Consider the following 17,439-nt stretch of genomic DNA (forward strand, 5'->3'; position numbering starts at 1 on the left):
TTGTTCAGTGTTGTTTTGTTTGTTTTGTTTTTTTAAATAAAGACATAGAACATAACTAATTCTTCTATAATGAAAGCAGCTTGCAGTAAAAGAAGGATTTTTGTCTTTTTTGAAAAAGTATATATTAGGACTTAGTTCTGCCACATGCTGATGTGTATGTTGGTTCATTATCAGTGCTGTTCATTTCCAGGGGATCTGCTTTCCAGTGATGGTATTGTCACTGTGAATAAGAATAGATGAACACAATTTTATAGATCTAGGAGAGCTGAGAGCACTCGGTGAAGCTCATGTTGTATAGCTCCCATCTCCAATGTCCCTGAGCACAGACCAGCATTGTGCACGATTCCCACACGCAGACTTGGCAAGCAGTCTGAAATATCATCTGCTGCTTCTGTCCTGGCTCTTCAACTTTGTCCATGCACTTCCATTTTGTCATGGTGTATCATCTCTTGGTCCCATCCTGGCTCTCTGCAGGCCAGAAGCTACACGGTGGTTTTTGTGGGAATAAATGAAGGGAGTAAGTCAAATCCACCAAGCTGTTTAATATAGGATGCACCTGAGGATTTGAGATTGGGCCTCTGTAGGCAGAATGCTTTGCAATATTTCACAGCAGTTCTTCCTGTGAGCTAGATATATTCCTGGAGACAGTGGGAATAGGCATCACTTTAGGCAGAGGAGGTAAAAATAACATTTACATTCCGGTTATTAAAAATGAGAAGGGGGAGAACAAGAGAGCAGGAATCTTGGTTATTGTTAGTATAGTTCAACCAGGAGTAATGATTTATGTTACAGTATAGTATTTTATTTAAATATAAGTATATTTATTTATATTTCTGGAATAACTTGATTTTTGTGTGTGTGTGCTGTATCTGAAGCCCATATCCCATTTCCCCTTCCTGCCACCAAACAAGTGAAAAAATCTGGGGAAGGCATCTTGACGCTGTGGTTTCACTCTGATGTTTTATTGCAGGTATGGCCTCGCATGTGCAAGTTTTCTCTCCTCACACCCTTCAGTCAAGTGCCTTCTGTAGCGTGAAGAAACTGAAAGTGGAGCCGAGTTCGAACTGGGATATGACTGGGTACGGCACACACAGCAAAGTCTACAGCCAGAGCAAGAACGTGCAGTCCTCCCAAGCAGCCGCCGCAGCAGCCGTCAACGCCTCCCTCCAGATCCCCAATCCAAGCATCCCGTACGAACAGACCATCATCTTCCCAGCAAGCACGGGGCACATCGTGGTGACATCCGCCAACAGCACTTCGGGTGTCGTTGCAGTGTCTGGGCAAACGCTGGGCGGGCCACACAACCTGATGCGTCGCAGCACTGTGAGCCTTCTGGACACCTACCAAAAATGTGGACTTAAGCGGAAGAGTGAGGAGATCGAGAACACAAGCAGCGTGCAGATTATCGAAGAGCATCCACCAATGATTCAGAACAATGCCAGTGGGGCCACTGTAGCCACCGCCACCACCTCCACGGCCACCTCCAAAAACAGTGGTTCCAACAGCGAAGGGGATTACCAGCTGGTGCAACATGAGGTGCTCTGTTCCATGACCAACACGTACGAAGTGTTAGAGTTTCTTGGCCGTGGAACCTTCGGACAAGTAGTCAAATGCTGGAAACGTGGCACTAATGAGATTGTGGCCATCAAGATCCTAAAGAACCATCCTTCCTATGCCCGGCAAGGCCAGATTGAAGTGAGCATCCTCGCTCGGCTGAGCACCGAAAGTGCGGATGACTACAACTTTGTCCGTGCATATGAGTGCTTCCAGCACAAAAATCACACATGCTTGGTCTTTGAAATGTTGGAGCAGAACCTCTATGATTTCCTAAAACAAAACAAATTCAGTCCCTTGCCCCTTAAGTACATTCGACCAATTCTTCAGCAGGTAGCAACTGCCCTAATGAAGCTGAAAAGCCTTGGACTGATTCATGCTGATCTCAAACCAGAGAACATCATGTTGGTAGATCCATCCCGACAGCCATATAGGGTCAAGGTCATAGACTTTGGTTCAGCTAGCCACGTGTCTAAAGCTGTGTGTTCTACCTACCTTCAATCCAGATACTATAGGTAAGAGACTGAGCTCCTGTTACGTTACTAGGATAAATATTTTATCTGTGGATATTTTCCTACATTCCTGTAAATGTCTGAGAGTCATCCCTTAATCCTAAACTGGGATGGCTCTCAGAATGGCTTGTTGTTGACAAAAGAAATGCTATACTAACCTCTTGGAATTTACTTGCATTCAAAACCATTGATTATTTGTAAATAACCACAAAAATTTTGGAAAAACAGAGTTTGACAGTACCAATTTAGAAAGCCTTTCACCTCTGGTAGTACTTTGTTCTCTCTGGGACTTTTTCCAGAAGAGAGGATGAATCTGGAGAAGTCACATTTTCTTTCCAAGTCAATGCAAGTAGGCTCGTGGTTTCAGGAAGACCTTAACCTAAAAATCAGTACATATTTCAGTTGTGTTATATAGTCTTTCTTCGTATGTGAAACCAGGGACTTTACAAGAATAAGGCAGCTCACAGGAAAATTGTATGGATGCAGAAGATACTTTATAAAGGAGGTTGTGGAGGTTTCTAGAGTCAATGAGAGTATTCTGTCTGGTATCTTGTCAGCTCTGCTCCAGGCGAGCGAGGAGCCTGGCCAGGCTAGAAATACTTTTCTCCATGTGGGAAGCTGTTGATAGGGATGAATGAGTATTGTCAGTAATTTGGTATTGGACAGAGGACCTGTTGTGAAGTGTCAATTCCCACTCACAGTGCTTTTAACTACGGGTATGGGATGTTCAAGGATGGAGTTCTGACTTCTGTGTAGGTGTGCCTGAAGCAAAATGTGTAAACCAGCCATAACCCTCTTCAGTCTGTGGAAGTTTCAGCAACGCAGCTTCTTTTCATAACCTCTAGGAGGTCATCCTTTCACTTTGTCTTGATTCCAGGACACAAACTCTCTCTGTAGATGTTCTCCTCAGACCCTCTCGTCAATACCAGTCAGCTTGATACAACATCCCAAGGACAGAGAAAAGCAATTTTACTGCTTCTTTAAGGGTCGGGGTAAATGAGGGGTTAGAGTGGGAGAGAATTTGTCTTTAGATGACAGCTGAATTTAGAAATATTCATGCCATGTTTTTGTTGTTGTAATTCTGTGAAACAGGGGCAGAGGGAAATTTTTGATCCTTCTTATTGACTGATTTAATGAAAATGAGTCCTGGCAGCATCCACAGCTCATCAGATGGGTTACAAAAAAACAGGGTAGTTGCTGTATTTGTAAATAGGAAAGCAATGCTTTATACGTGGGGAAGAGTGGGGACAAAAAAGTGACTTGAATTGATAACAGACCCCTTCCAGACTTTCATAAATATCAAAGTGGCAAAGCCTACCTGAGCTCTGAGCTTGGGAAGAGTTAATTTTCAGAGGAACAGGAACTTCAACAGTGTAGCAGTGCAGCAGCTGATTTTTATCTGCTTGTCCTTTGCTCTGAAGGAGGCCAGAAAAAAATCCCCACCCCTAATTTAAACCTTGGAAGAGACTTATTAAATGAAATCTTCTACCTGGTGACAGTCCTATCCTCCAGGAGGGACATTTTTCTGTGGTAAATATGCAAAAGCTTTTAGGGTTGCAATTACCTGGCATTCTAGAAGAAGAGAAAAAAAAAAAAAAAGATAATACAGGCATTTTGTTGTTGAGTTATCTGTGATTCTGCATTAGCAGCCTAGGTCCTAGCTGAAAGACAGAAGGGGCAGCCAAAATGAAATATGTGACAGAAAGCAGAAATGAAAGAGAAAAATGGTTCATTCTCAGCGGCAAACAAGGAATATTTTTTGTGGTAGTCTCTGGGGAGGAAAAGGCTTGATAGAATTTGCTTTTTAAATTTTAAATGTTATTCCTGCCCGGTCAGAATTTGCAGCTTTTAGATAATAAGTTCTGTCTGTCTAATTCCTCCCTTGTTTTCCATGCCTGAATTGATGGGAGGAGTGGGAAAGGGGCAGCAGCTCACCAGGAAAAAAAATAAGAAAAATCTCATTGGGTTGAATTACATCAGCAGGGGTCTGCTGATGAAGCTAAATTCAAGTCATGAGGAAAATTTATATTCTTTTTCATTTTTCTGGTGGAGAAAAGTACAGCACAGAGAGTAAAGACCTATTCCACTCCAAAGTGGAACTTCTGTGCTAGAGGAAACACAGAGCTTTATGAAGATTTCATGTGTCTTCCATTTAATTTACACTTGTTTTGCTTGCTAGAGTATGAAAGACAAGGGGATAACTTCAAGAAATGGCACATTTAAGCTGAACATGAAGGAAAAGCTTCCTCAGAATAAAACCTCTCAGATTCTAAGCAGGCATGCCAAAGAAGTGACAGAAGCCCTGTGCCCCCATGCATTTAAGGAAGAACAAGGCAGTGTGCTGGGGATTATAATGTAGAGGTCAGCTCTCAGCTGGAGATTTTTTTATCGTGGGCTTTTGGGACCAAATTTTCAGGCTGTGCCCAGTGTGCTCATATTTTATTAACAACTTGCTTTTCATTTTCCTTCTTCTTGTTTTTTGGGTTTTTTTTTGTTTGTTTGTTTTTTGGTATTGGTTTTTGGTTGGGTTTTTTTTGGTTGGTTAGTTGGGTTGGTTTGGTTTTGTTTAACACTGGTCATCAATGTGATGGCCAAATCCTTCCAAGTGAGGAGAGCTGTGTGGGATCCTGCTCGTTCTCAGAGCAATATAAGGCCTTTCCTCTTCTATAAATGACAGACCTATTTTCATCTCCTGGAGGCAGAAGACTAAAGTATCTTTAAGCAAACTCCAAGCTCTTTCTTGATCGTATCTGCACAGCTCGGCATAAGTTGAGACAGTTCTAGGGCTGCTTGCAGACTTTACCTGAGCAATTCACTGTTGCTGTCATGTAACCTGACCTGAAGATGACCTGGATCCCTCGGACCAGTTTCTTGTGGAAGAAACAGATTTGGTATCACACAGGTGGTACAGTTCAAGGGCTCTTTCTTGCTGGGCACCTCAATATCAGGACCACTCTGTCCCACCATGTATATTTCTCTGTGGGGGGACCTGGAGGGAGAGCCGGTGCTCTCTGGAAGGATCTGGAGATATTTCTCCCTTGCTCCTGGCTGCAGAGGAGCCTGAGAGAGGAAGGACACAAACAGCTAAGGAGGGCCTTACAGGAGCTCTCCCTTGCTGCTGGGAGTCCCTCTCCTGGGGGGCAGCAGTTACAGGGCAATTAAAGGACAGCATCACAGCCATTGAGAGAGCTTTAACTCCTGGTCCTCAGTACTTTACTAGAAGGGGAATGACCTCAGAGCAGACTGGGAACCAGGGGTACAGTTCTTTCTTCCAGCTGGCTGACACAGCCCATGGTCACCTCCCCCATCTCCAATGGCTGTGCAGCTCCCCCTGCTCCAGCACCAGGAGGCCATGTAGGGCTTCTCCTGCCCACCCACTCTTGGGCAGCTCCTCCTGCTGGTGCTCCAGACAAATCAGAGATTTCATCAGTGCTGTGGTCAGAGTTGTCATCTAAAATGAGGAATACTGTGAAGAGGATCAGCCTCCTTCCTTCCACCGGTCTTCAGCCCATGGTACAAAACTCCTGTGTCTCATGTAGCATCCTTAGCCCCCATGGACCTGGTTGGTGGCCATCTAAGCATTCTCCCATGTTTGGCACAGTGGTCCCAGCCTGCTCCCAGTGACTAGTCCTTCATCTTGTCACTTACCCCAGCTGAGGTGGCCTGTCTGATCAGTGACCCTTCATGGAGGTATGTGGTGATGAAGCTGTGGCCTAGAGGTGGGAGTTTCTTCTGTGAAGAACTGAAGCTGCTGGTGGGGGGCTTCCCAGCTCAGGTCACAGTGCAGGAGCAGGGCATTTTCAGCTAGCAAAATTTTAGCCAGACACACTAAGGCCAGAAATGAAGCCCTGTTCACAGAGCAACCAATCAAAAGGCTGTGACAGCCGCAGTATCTTTGTGGGTTTTTATCTTTTCCTTTTCTTTTTTATACTTCAATTTGAAGAGAAGACCATTGAGGTAGGCCTTGTGATCCCTGATTTGCAAGACTAGAGAGATCCCTTCTGCACTGATAATCTATGTGTGAATAGCTTCCCAAGAAAATCTGCATCCTGAGTTGCAGACTCAGGCTCAGGTACATGAGCCCACACTCGTGTACTCAGGTGGAAGAGGTTACTACCCAGTGTTGCACCCCACAGGTGAGTGTATCTCACAAATTATATATCTCACATGATCACTTTTATGAGATTTAAGTCTTTCAGAATTTGCAAAATTCTGTAGATCCAGAATCATGGCTGTCACTCCTGCACTATTAGCAGATAAATGTAGGTTTTGTTGCTCGTTTTCAAGACACGCTTTGGTGTCTGGCCATGGGTTGAGGTGTCTGCTTTGTAGGTAAATGCCCTTAGATGAAATGTCTGGATAGCAGAGAATGAAACTGCGTATAAGTTTGAATAAGTTTTTTTACCAGTCTTGCTGCTATCTCTACAAGAAAACAGGTGGGCATGAAGTCTTTACACGCATGTTGTCTGCTGCCCGGAGTGCCAGACAGAGCACATTGTGAGGCTGTGTGCAGGTGTTATAACTGGCTGTACATGCTTAGCAGGCTGAGTGTGTGTCCGCGGGGATGCAGGGGACTAAACTGGGTCTCCTCCATCTTGCCCCATGTGAAGATTGTGTCATGGCAGGTTACAGTCCTCTAGCTGTGCTGACTGGGAGCCAAAGCAAAGCTGATTCCTGAACAACGTTACGAACTCTTCCCCATCGTGTGACTCAGAGAAGGCATCGCTCTGGCCAAAACTGCTGTGTAAATGAGGCAGTAGTAAAGGCAGCCAGGGATAGGCTGTGCTTATTAGTTTACTCACTGAATGGGCATCTGTTCTGTCCCTGTGTAACAGTGTTACTTGCACTTACATTTCAAAATCTTCTGCCATTCCGGCATTGCAAAAACCTCTCTATCTTAGACTGTACTGCTTTTTACTGTGGGAACCTCATTTTTACGCCAGCCTGTTTCAGTCCAACTTGAAACATTCACTGCTTTACTGAGTTTTGCCTCTCCAAGGTGAAATGCAGGGTAACTAGGTGGTTTTAAGGAGGAATGTTTCTTCTGGGGACTGGAGTGAAACCAACAAGTTTGTTGCTGAAGTCTAAGTTCAATTTCACTTAGTGATGATCATGCCTGGTAGTGCTACAGGTTTGCAGTACATGTAGTACATTATAGAAGACTTTGTGAAGGAAAGCAGACTTCAAGCTGTTCTATTCTAAACAATTCTTTAGTTCTTTCCCAAGGATATGTGCCATTGTTGGTCTGTTTTTTAACCAAAATTCAGCAAAATTATTTTTTGCAAAAGCAACATCAGGATTAATTGAATCTCGGTTTCATTGTATCCAGAGCATTGAGTCCTAGAAGGGAAGACATTCAGCTGAAAACTTTTGACTTTGTCCTGTCTGTATGACAGTCAGGCCAGGCTGGTTTTTGGCTATAAAAAACTCAAGCAAACTTAGTTCCTTGCGAAGTTCCTTTGTATATAAATCGCCCCAGACCAGGGATAGTAAACCAGTGTTGTGCCCATGATGCATCCAGTAGAACATGCACACTGTATATTTCAAAATAACTCCCTTTCTAGGGTCTAAATTAAACCAGAAAAGCCTATATTTCAGCCTAAACAATCTCTGCAGATCAGAGCCTCCTTAGGATTTTTTTTTACAGAAACCTTACCATTTCCTTAGGTGTTCTTGATTTTGCTTTGAGCAGATATGCCAGCTCCTCCTTTATCTTGTTAAAATTAGTGATCTGCCCCTTTCCCTGTGGTCCCACAACATCTCCCTGCCCAGTTCCAGCAGGAGACGATGGCCTCACTCTAAGAGTAGCACTGCATCCCTGTGCAGTCAGAAGGTGCTGTCACAAGAGGGCTTTGTTTATTAATTAACCAAGTGTATACAATATGCCCAGTGATGTGCCTCCAGGCCCAAGAATATTTCCAATAAGGAGCTGTTTGTAAGGAATCTGACAGGGGGACTTTGCCCAGCAAAAAGAAGCTGTCAGTAGCCTGAGGAGGGGGATAAGTCTTGTACTGCTTCCATTTGGCTTGTTCATGTCTGAGTAGTGGAAAATTAAATATCTCAACTGAGCACTGGGCCAGTGCCTTCAGTCCTGTCTCCCAAAACAGCTCTTTTACAGCAAAGGTGAGGGACAGTTATTACTCCTCCTTTTTCAGTTTTGTCTTGGTGGCTGTAAAGGAAGGAGCCTGTGTGTCCACAGGCAGGGCTTAATCTGCCAGAGGTGCTGTGGATCAGAGACAAGTGCATGAAAGGTAGCCAGAGGCAGGTACCAGGGTGGAAGCACTGGTTTTCCATCAGCTGGTGCCACCCCATGGGTCAGGAGCTCTGATCCTCACCAGTCAGCTGGAGCTGCAAAACCTTCTTCTCTACTCCAGTGAGGTAAAACATCACAGGAAACCAGCTGGCCGAGTCCCATTAATCACAGATTATGAATAATAATAATAAAAATAAAATATGTTTGGCTGTCACAGTAGCCGTTAGTTGTTGGAACAACCAGGAACCCTAAGAATACCCTGAAATCTGTGCATTGTGGACACCTGTTTACTATACCCTTCATTCCTGTATTGCTTTTCCTCTTTTCATCACTGTTAAGAGATAACTTGCACAAAAAAGTGTGTTTATTTCTTAGGAGTTCCTAATTTCCAGCTGTTTCTTTTCCATGCTTCAAATTACGATCTCCTGTTAGCAGATGTGGAAAGGGGATAGGATTGCCAGTGTGACCAGGGCAAGCAGCAGGATGATGGTCTCAGGTGAGGGGATGAGCACTGGGAACAGGTGCACTGCTGAACAAAGAACCCTTTTAGGAGAATGACAGTTGTGCAAGAGAGCAAGTAAACCACAGGGAAAAGAAGGAAAACAAATTTGCTTTATTTAAAAAAGAGCATTTTTCCAAGGCTGCCCCTGCTTTCAAGCATTTCCATATCCCCACAGAGGGAAAGGGAGCCCTCTGGATGCAGGCAGCCCCGTTCACCCTCAGTGCCTGTGGCCTGGGCAGGGAGGCAGGAGAGGGGGAGTGAGAGCAGAGTTGTGACAGCAGCTGTCCTGCCCCTCCCTGGGGCATCTCACCTCACCCATCTCCACAGGAGTTCTGGAGGAACATGACTTTGGAGAACAGTGTTCCTCTTTTCCCTCCACACCACTCCCTCTCCTCCATAACTTTCCTTTTAGGCACACCTACCCTTCGTGGGATTCCCACCACCCAGCACTCTGCAGTGCACTTTGAGCCTGGAGCTCAGTTCCCTGAAAGCAACACTTACTGGTTTGGAAACAAAACACACTTCAGATGTGGCTGAGCTGGTGTTCTTGTCTGTTTTCAAGAAGGCTTGCAGAGAGGAGACAGCATGCAATAAGACTCCATTACCTATCTTGGTACCCTGACCTGATGTCATCTGAGTACTCCTGACATAAACATCCATGTACTCTGTTTTTTTTCTTTAAAACTTAATGCTGAATCCTAAACTAATCCATAAATTATCTACACTCACTCTCAAAGCCATTTCAGTAATGCTAGGAGGATCAGTAAGAGCCTTAGAAGTCCCAGTCTTCTCATTTGCAGGTTGGCCACAGGTGTTCTTGTGTGAAGGGTTTTTTGTTGTGTTTCTTTTGGGGTTTTTTTTCTCTCTTGCTACAGTCTCTCTTACATGATCACGAAAACAAGCCTGTCACAGGATTTCCTGCTATTTTTCTTCTCTCAAGCTTTACAAGCACAGCAAGTCCCTTTAAGGCTGCAGCCTGGTGAAATGAAGTGAAAAATCAAGGTCACTCTTATATTTACTGTACCAGGGCAGGTCTGAAACAGCTACAAATGGCTAGCTTGTTTTACTTAAAAAGAGCTATTTACCTAAGAGAAATCAAACCCCTCCTATTGCAACTATTGGCTGTAGCCCTTGAGACTCCATCCCTGTAGTACATAAAAGACATACTGTCTTTTGGTAAAGATATACCTATGCTCAGGCCAGGGGCTGGCAAATAGGCTAGCTCAGTATGATGACAAGCATGTGAGTGACAGTCCAATGAGGGGGATAGAGCCCGGGCTGGCTGCAGTCAGAGTCTGCTGTTTGCACGTATATGAAAGATAAAGTTTGGTCTCCATTCCTAGTTGCTTACTTCTGCGGTTTTGTGTTTGCTCTCCTTCCTCTCCTCCCACTCAAGTCGCTTCCTCGCAAAGCACAAAGGAAACGGAGTGGGGAAAGGATGCTGTGTTTTTTTTTTCAGCTCTGATGACAGAACAGCAGCAGCTGCTCAGTGGAGCAGTGGTGTGGTGACCCACAGATGTTATTCCAGCAATAGGTGGCCAGTGAAGGAGAATGCACTGGAGTGACACACTGGAGTATGATTTTCCATGTCTTCTTCCACTTATTTCAGTGCATGATTTGGTCAGGGAATAGCTAGCTAAGGGCAGTGGTAGGTGCTGAGAAGCAGAATGAGGGGAGAGGGGTTGTTGGTGTGAGATCAGTGCTCCAAGTGTGAAAATAAGAAGAATTACGAGCAGTGAGATTCATCATCTGCACTCCTCAGTCTGAAAAAGCAGCATTAGCAACACAGTTTGCACAGGATTTCAGGGATGCTTTGCTCAAGTACCATGTATTTAAATCCTGTCAGGCTTTTACCTCCCCCTGTACATTTTCTCACTGCAGGCAAGAGATTTAAGTGTAACATGGAAGAAGCTTACTGTGTATTTCTGTGCATTCATTAGGTTCACACATTTTAGGCCCCAGCGCAGTGGGACTGAAAAACTGTGTTACACTAAAGAGCATTCTCTGATTGGAAAGTGCTTCTGCTCTGCTGCTTATTGGCAGTAAGGTTAGAAAAATGACTAACGTTGGTTTATAAGTGAATGAGTCATTACTGGAAAAGAAAAATTACCTTATGACTAAAGATGCTGTGATTAGTATGGGGCTATACATTGCCCCACTTCAGACCCCTGAACACTGTGATTTTGCCCCTGAAGGGTCTGTCTCAATTTCTCAATCCACTTGCTGCACTTATGCTTCAAGTTAGCCTAAGCTAAGCTAAAGGCACCTGATTCTCAGGTGGGGTCTCACTAGCTGCTTCCTTCTCCAGGTCATGCTGGGGAAAAGAAGCAGCTCTTAGGAAGCAGAGAGTGGTTATCTTGTTTGAAAAACACTAATCTTGTGGCCTGACATAAGCTGAGTTAGAGCCACAGCTGTTACCTGTTTAAGGGGGAAGGTCAAGTAAATGTAATTTGCTTTTAGGCCAAGTCATGCAATGGTCATTCTATGGTGCTTTACAAGGAATAAAAATAAAAAATAAAATTAAGGAAAAAAGCAGAAGAGAGACATGCACATATATCCTGTGAGAAATTTTCATTTCTAAGAAGAATGAATAGAAATTAAGTGGCTCTGGGAGCTGAGTGGAAGAACAGAGGAGAAATCCTCTTACAGGCAGTGGCTAGCTGGAAGTTGCTGTTACCCAGGTAAGGAAAGATGTGGGAGGGAAGAAGATGAGATTTCAGCCTTCTTGTGCTATCTGGAGACTTCAAAACAAGAGATAGTTGATTCCCAAACAGGACAGCATGCTTTTCTTGCAGTGGACTGGATGGAAACTAATTGGTGACTCCCTAGGTAACATCTTGACCTGTATCTTCTGCTTATTGAAAGACAGAAGTAAACAAAGCCATTGTTTTACTTGCACAGACATGAGTTATTTTGTGCTGACAGGTTTTCCCTTTATTTTGCTGTGACTGCATAGGATCAGTGCTTGTGTTCACATTCAGGTTCTGTTCTTTATCCCTGTCTGCTGGTTTGCATTAGCCAGGGAGTAGCAGTCTTCTGCTTGGTACCAAACCTACTGTATGTTTCCGAGTGCTCCCCTTTAGGGGTAGAGGCAAGGTAGATGTGTGGGATTTGGGTTCAGTCTCACTGAAGTGACTGAATCAAAAGCTCTACAGTTCAAAGAGCCAGGTTAACTTTTTGGATTTTTTTGCCAATCACTGCCATTTCTAGCTGGCTTAAAGCAGAAGCTCACAATTGTGAGTGTAGGACACCGGGCATGATAAGACATGAAAAGTGCTGAAATTTTTGTAGTGTCATCACTGAACTTTAGTTTTGTTGGACAGTTGGGACAAGTTGAGGCTTGGACCAGTTTTCAGCTATCTCTGGTGACTTGTGCAACTCCCAAGACTAGGAAGCTCAGCAGCTGAAGCCTTCAAAGAAGAATTGTCTGTTCCAGTGGCAGATGCGTGTGCTCATGTAGAGGCAGACAAGGAAAAGTTAGCAGTGCTTCAGTTAACTTGACACCAGGAGGTGCAGCAGGGTAATGAGTGCTGTTTTAACTGCAGAGGGTATGATTAGATCACTTGGAGTAATACTGCTGAGCAGAACCATGTTTTCTCCCCATCCTCTCCAAGCTTAGCTGGAGGTGTCTGTTGCCATGTACGCCTTACACTGTTCTCCTTGCATCCCGTGTTTTCTGAAGCAGGACTGTGTTTACAGCACCTAACAGGCAAAGATTTTTGTGGCTGAGGCCCTTAGACAAAAGGATAGTAGAGAGTATAATGGTACGTGTGACCATGAGGGCTAGCACGCATGTTAATGTGACAGCTGGTGTACAGAAGGAAAGCTGATGGCCTTTTTTTGGATCCACCCTGGTAAAAATTCTCGTTTCAACTAGTTGCTCCCATGTGGAGCTGTGCACTCAAAAGAAAATCCAGGGCACTGGGGTGGAAGGAGTGTCTGATGGATTAAAAAGTTTGAGTTTATTTTGTCTAAGAGTGCTTTACTTACCAGTGGGAGACCGAAAACTGAGAATAATCATCCAAGGGGAAAATTGAGTATTTCTTTGAAGCTCACAACAAGGTTTTGAGGGGTAGGTGAAATCTGAAAGGTAAACAGGTTCCACTGAGGCTACCTGAATTTGCTGGTTACTATGCTAAAAACATTAATGATAAAATACAGCCAGTTGATTTGAGGAGATAAAAGGAAGTAATGGTGAAAGGCTGACTCAAATCCCAAAACTTTTTTAGAGCAATCTCATCCTCTTAATTGTCAAAAGCAAAGCTCCTGCCATTGTTAGCCACATAAATTAGTGAGCTGGATTTTAGAGGGTTGCCAAAGCAGAAGATTGCCATACTGCAGTTTCTAGAAACACTTTTCTGGCTGTCATTTGATAACCTAACTCCTTTTGGCAGGTACCTGAGACACCAGGGAAGGGAAAGGTAGCATGGGTTGCATTCTTCTTAGCAATGCAGATTTGCACACAGAGATGAGGAAGCTCCCAATGTGTATCCCTTTTAAAGGGAGGTCAAAAATGCAGCTTGTGTGTACAATGTATAATTAGCCAGAGAAAGAAAGGCATGTTAACTGGCTTGGAAGATAACATTCTGTCATTTGAATGGATTCTTGTTATTGTCATCAATGTTACTTTCAGAAAAAAAATACGTTGAAATTATTCTTTTTTTCTCTATTGTTTAGCTCTTGTTCTCAGCTTTGTTATGGCCACAAGGAGATGATAAAAATGGATTGGCACAAAGTTGGGTTTCCTGTATCATTTAGAATTATGTTTTCAGCCCTTAGCACTTTTGTAGGGTCTGTTCTTCATTTTGAAAATAGCAATAAAACCGGAGAGAACATAAGAAAACACAATTCTTTTTTTTTTTAATTTTTAAATGAAATTGTCAGTGCTAGCCTGAACTTTGCCTCTCGTCTGGATGAAGTCTCTTAACTGTGCAGTTGGAAGAAAACAGATACAAAAGAGATATAAAATATCCATGTTCCTGGCTACTTTAGAAGGCAATAAAAAGCCCTCAAAGTCTTGCTTGGTTTTAATCTGTATATTTATGTCTACATAAATCCTTCGGGAATAAACTTTAAACATTTATGTTGGATTTAGAGAACTACCTTCCAGCATCAGTTCCTATGATCTAGCAAAAAAAACCCTAAACTTGAGGTTATGTGAATGGCCCTCTTGGCTTCCAGAGGCATAAGTAGCATTTGCTTTAGCATGTGTTGAATTGCTACTCTAAAATGAGGAATGGTGGTAATGGGTATGAAATGTTACAGTGTGTTTGCTGTTCCCCCTGTGATTAGCAAAGGCATTGGGCACGTATGGAGAGACAGTTCCCGTTTTAGGAAAAGGATCAGTCTTCAGTGGTTTGGTCAGGAGCATCCTGTGACGTGCACCTTGAACAAGCCCACGTTTTTAACCTCTTCATCAGAGAGAGCTGAAGAACTGCCAGCTGCTTCTCCACAGCAGCTGAAGAAGCACTTGCTCAAGCAGTGCTTGTCCCACCTGTAAGTTGTCAGGGCATTTTCCTAGCAACTTGATGCCCTTCTAAGGCTCTGAAGAGCAGCCAAAGTAAACGTTTGAAACAGGTGCAAACCCAGAGCATGAGAGTTTGGTACAGATGGAAGATGAGGATGACAAAAGCCAGAGTTGCTCTAGACATCTGCACCAGCATCCGAACTGCTCCTCTCAGCCCAGTTCTACAATGCAGTCTGATATGGGATGGGAGGAGACTCCTTTCCAGTTCAAGGTCTGCTCTTTTAAGCAACTCTGGAGCTCTAGCTCCCAGACACACCCACAGCTTTTACCTTAGCCTGGGGCTGCAGGATCTCATTACTGCCCACAAAATGGCATTTTAAGCCATGTAAGAATCCTCTGTGCAGAATATAGCTGCAATCATTACCTTTGTAAGGAGGCTGTTGCAGCAGCCCAGTGACGGGGAAGAGAGAAGAGGATGCTGCTTGGTTTTCTGCATAAAATGCAGACTTTGTGTATTACACAGGTCAAATTGCATGGTGAGTGAGAACTGGGAGAGTGGTTGCAAACTGACTTAAGTTTTCAGAGCCATTGGTACATTCAAGTAGCTTGCAAAGTAGCCACTTCTATTATATTCCCCTCCCATATTTTTACTTTCTAAGAGATCCAAACTGTTGTGTGTGTCCCTTCCACACCAAGAATAGTGCATTTGCTTAATACTTCATTGCCTTGCATAGCTTTTAGGGTATGCTCACAGAATCACAGAATGTTTAGGTTGTAAAAGACCTCCAAGATCATCCAGTCTAACCTTTGAGCTATACCTTTGCTTGAACCTTTGCTTGAACCTGTAGTATTTGCTGCCATGATGTTTTTCATGAGTGGCGTGGATGCACACTGGGGCACTTTTCTTCATGATGATTTGAAACATCTTCCATGTTCTCATTGTCCATAACCATGTGCACACATAGGCACCTCTCTGGTGAGACAGGGTTTCTCCATGCTGGTGGATGCTATGGCGGGCGGGCTGGCAGGTAGACCTGGAGAGGAGAGAGGGCTGAGGCACTGCAGGGACCACAGTGTGGTAGAAAAGGCAGGAGGCTGCTGTGGCTACAGTCTTCAGCTTGCTTTCCTTGCAGCTGGCACAAGATTTTCCAAGGAGACCTTGACTGACCAGGAGCTTAAAGGCTTTCTTATCTGCAGCGTGACACAGGCCGGTGGCAGCCCATAATTAATAATGATACTAACCCTCCTTATGCAACCAGGGGATGGATGTCTGACAGTGTTAATATGGTAGTTGCTCAACAACCAAGGCATGTTACAACTAACCAGCTGGGACCAATTATGAAAGCCTCACTAATGCCAGCAAGCACTTGCCTGTTCACATCGTTGGGCTGAAGTTGAAGAGTGACTGCTCTGCAACATGTGGGCAGGCTGGCAGGCAGGTGCTGAATGGTGTTGAGCTGAAGCATGGCCACCTTGACAAGCACGGGGTGTCCATGCTCTGGGGTACTCTGGAGCTGCAGCGCCCTTCACCGGTACCATCTCCAGCTCATCCTCCCAGATGAGGATGAGGAAGCACCCCTAGGGCTGCAGCACCATCTCTGTCCCCACTCTGCAGCTTCTCCTACCCCCTCACTGCTGTGCCAGCACCGATACATGCTGAGTACCTACTTAGCTGCTTGCTATGGTTAGAAAAAGGGGGGAGGAGCGGGGGCTCCTGCTTATGGCTTCCTCATGAATTTTTAGTCACTACATGAAGATTTCAGGAGTGTGCGAATAAAACATAAAATGAAGCGAAAGACTAAGTGGCACTGCACAAAAGGAAAAAAAAAAGAAAAAAGAAAAACAAAACCCAAACAAAACAACACAAAACACAACACTGAATCATTGTCCAAAAGGTGCAGCCATTAGAGTATAATAATAGTTTTTGTGTGCAGTGCAGCTGGGGCCACAGTTGCAGAAGAAAGGTCCTCGGTGACCTGTACGATGGCTCTGTTTGTTTAATGTGCTAAAACAAAGAACTGAAATGCAGACAGAGCCCTTGCAGACACTCGCAGGGCTTCTCTCTGGGTTCCTGTGTCTGTGCCCCCTCTCTCTGCGTGCGTGTCTTCATGCTCCAAATGCAACTAATCACAGCTACGTGCTCTTGGATGCCTTTCGTTGTGTATCCCTTGTGTCTGAGCCCGGGCACAGAATTGCTATTTTTGTAATTTAGAAACTATGACAAATAACGTAAAGTCAAACAGTTACTACTTTATTGTCTGTTTTTGTAATTTGTCCTTCAGAACGAGCTCAGGGTAATGACATTATCCCCACCCCTCCACCCTGACCTCAGTCTTTTTCTATCCATTTAGCAAATACTGCAGCTTGCTCTGTTTTTAATGGGTGGGAATCAATGTGGCTTTTGAAAATGGGATTCTCTCTGCCTGCACAAACAAAATCAATGGTGTTATTGAGCATGTGCAGGGCTGTGTGAACTGGAGGGAGCCAGCAGGGTTTGCCGCTTCAGCGAGGCGGGGGCAAAGCCTGTAACTCATATGGGGAGGATCACTCTTTATTTCTCTGTCATTTTGGTAAGGGCTGGCAAGCAGCTTGGTACTTTTTTAGAATGCAGGGCCTAGGGAGTGTTTTTTCATAAGGTTGATAAGGTTTTTAAGGTGGTCAGCCTGAGGCTGTAAAAATGGGCTAAAACCAGACCAGTTTGAGTGCCCAGTAGCAGGTCTAAAAATCCCAGTAAAATGAGATTTAATGTGAACTCTGCTTTGTTTCAGCACAACTTCAGAGTTGGGTTTGCCCTATCTTTCAGGGCATTCTCACTGTGGCCTGGTCAGAGACCTTTGCTCTTAGAAGTAAGCTTCAGAGGGAGCTATAGCAGCAGGGATTTTTCTTCATTCAAGCTAAGCATTTATATGCAAGCAAACAATGGTGGGGAATTTACCTATTCCTGTTTATCTTTCATGGGGTAATGAGTTTACTAATGTTGAGCTGTTGTGGGAAACTTGACTGACAGAATTTGTCATGGCCTTGGGTTATGGAGGGCAGAGCCAATTACAAATGGATGGTGTTGTCTTTTGGTTTTGTTTGTTTGGGTTTTGTTTTTTTTTACTTCTTCAGGGCTGATCTTCAGTTTTAATATTAGCAGGGTTTTATGGCA

General features: G+C 44.1%; 1 protein-coding gene across 4 annotated transcripts in view; it reads left to right on the plus strand.

Annotated features, from left to right (window-relative positions):
• Positions 1-17,439, plus strand: part of HIPK2 (homeodomain interacting protein kinase 2) — a 131,931-nt gene that overhangs the window by 42,241 nt on the left and 72,251 nt on the right. For all 4 annotated transcript variants that reach the window (XM_030466797.1, XM_030466815.1, XM_030466805.1 and 1 more), the window contains exon 2: positions 971-2,069. In XM_030466797.1, coding sequence (XP_030322657.1) covers positions 971-2,069 — 1,099 coding nt within the window. The remainder of the gene's footprint in view (positions 1-970; positions 2,070-17,439) is intronic.

The sequence above is a fragment of the Calypte anna genome, chromosome 1 (genome assembly GCF_003957555.1).
Source record: "Calypte anna isolate BGI_N300 chromosome 1, bCalAnn1_v1.p, whole genome shotgun sequence".
NCBI lineage: Eukaryota > Metazoa > Chordata > Aves > Apodiformes > Trochilidae > Calypte > Calypte anna.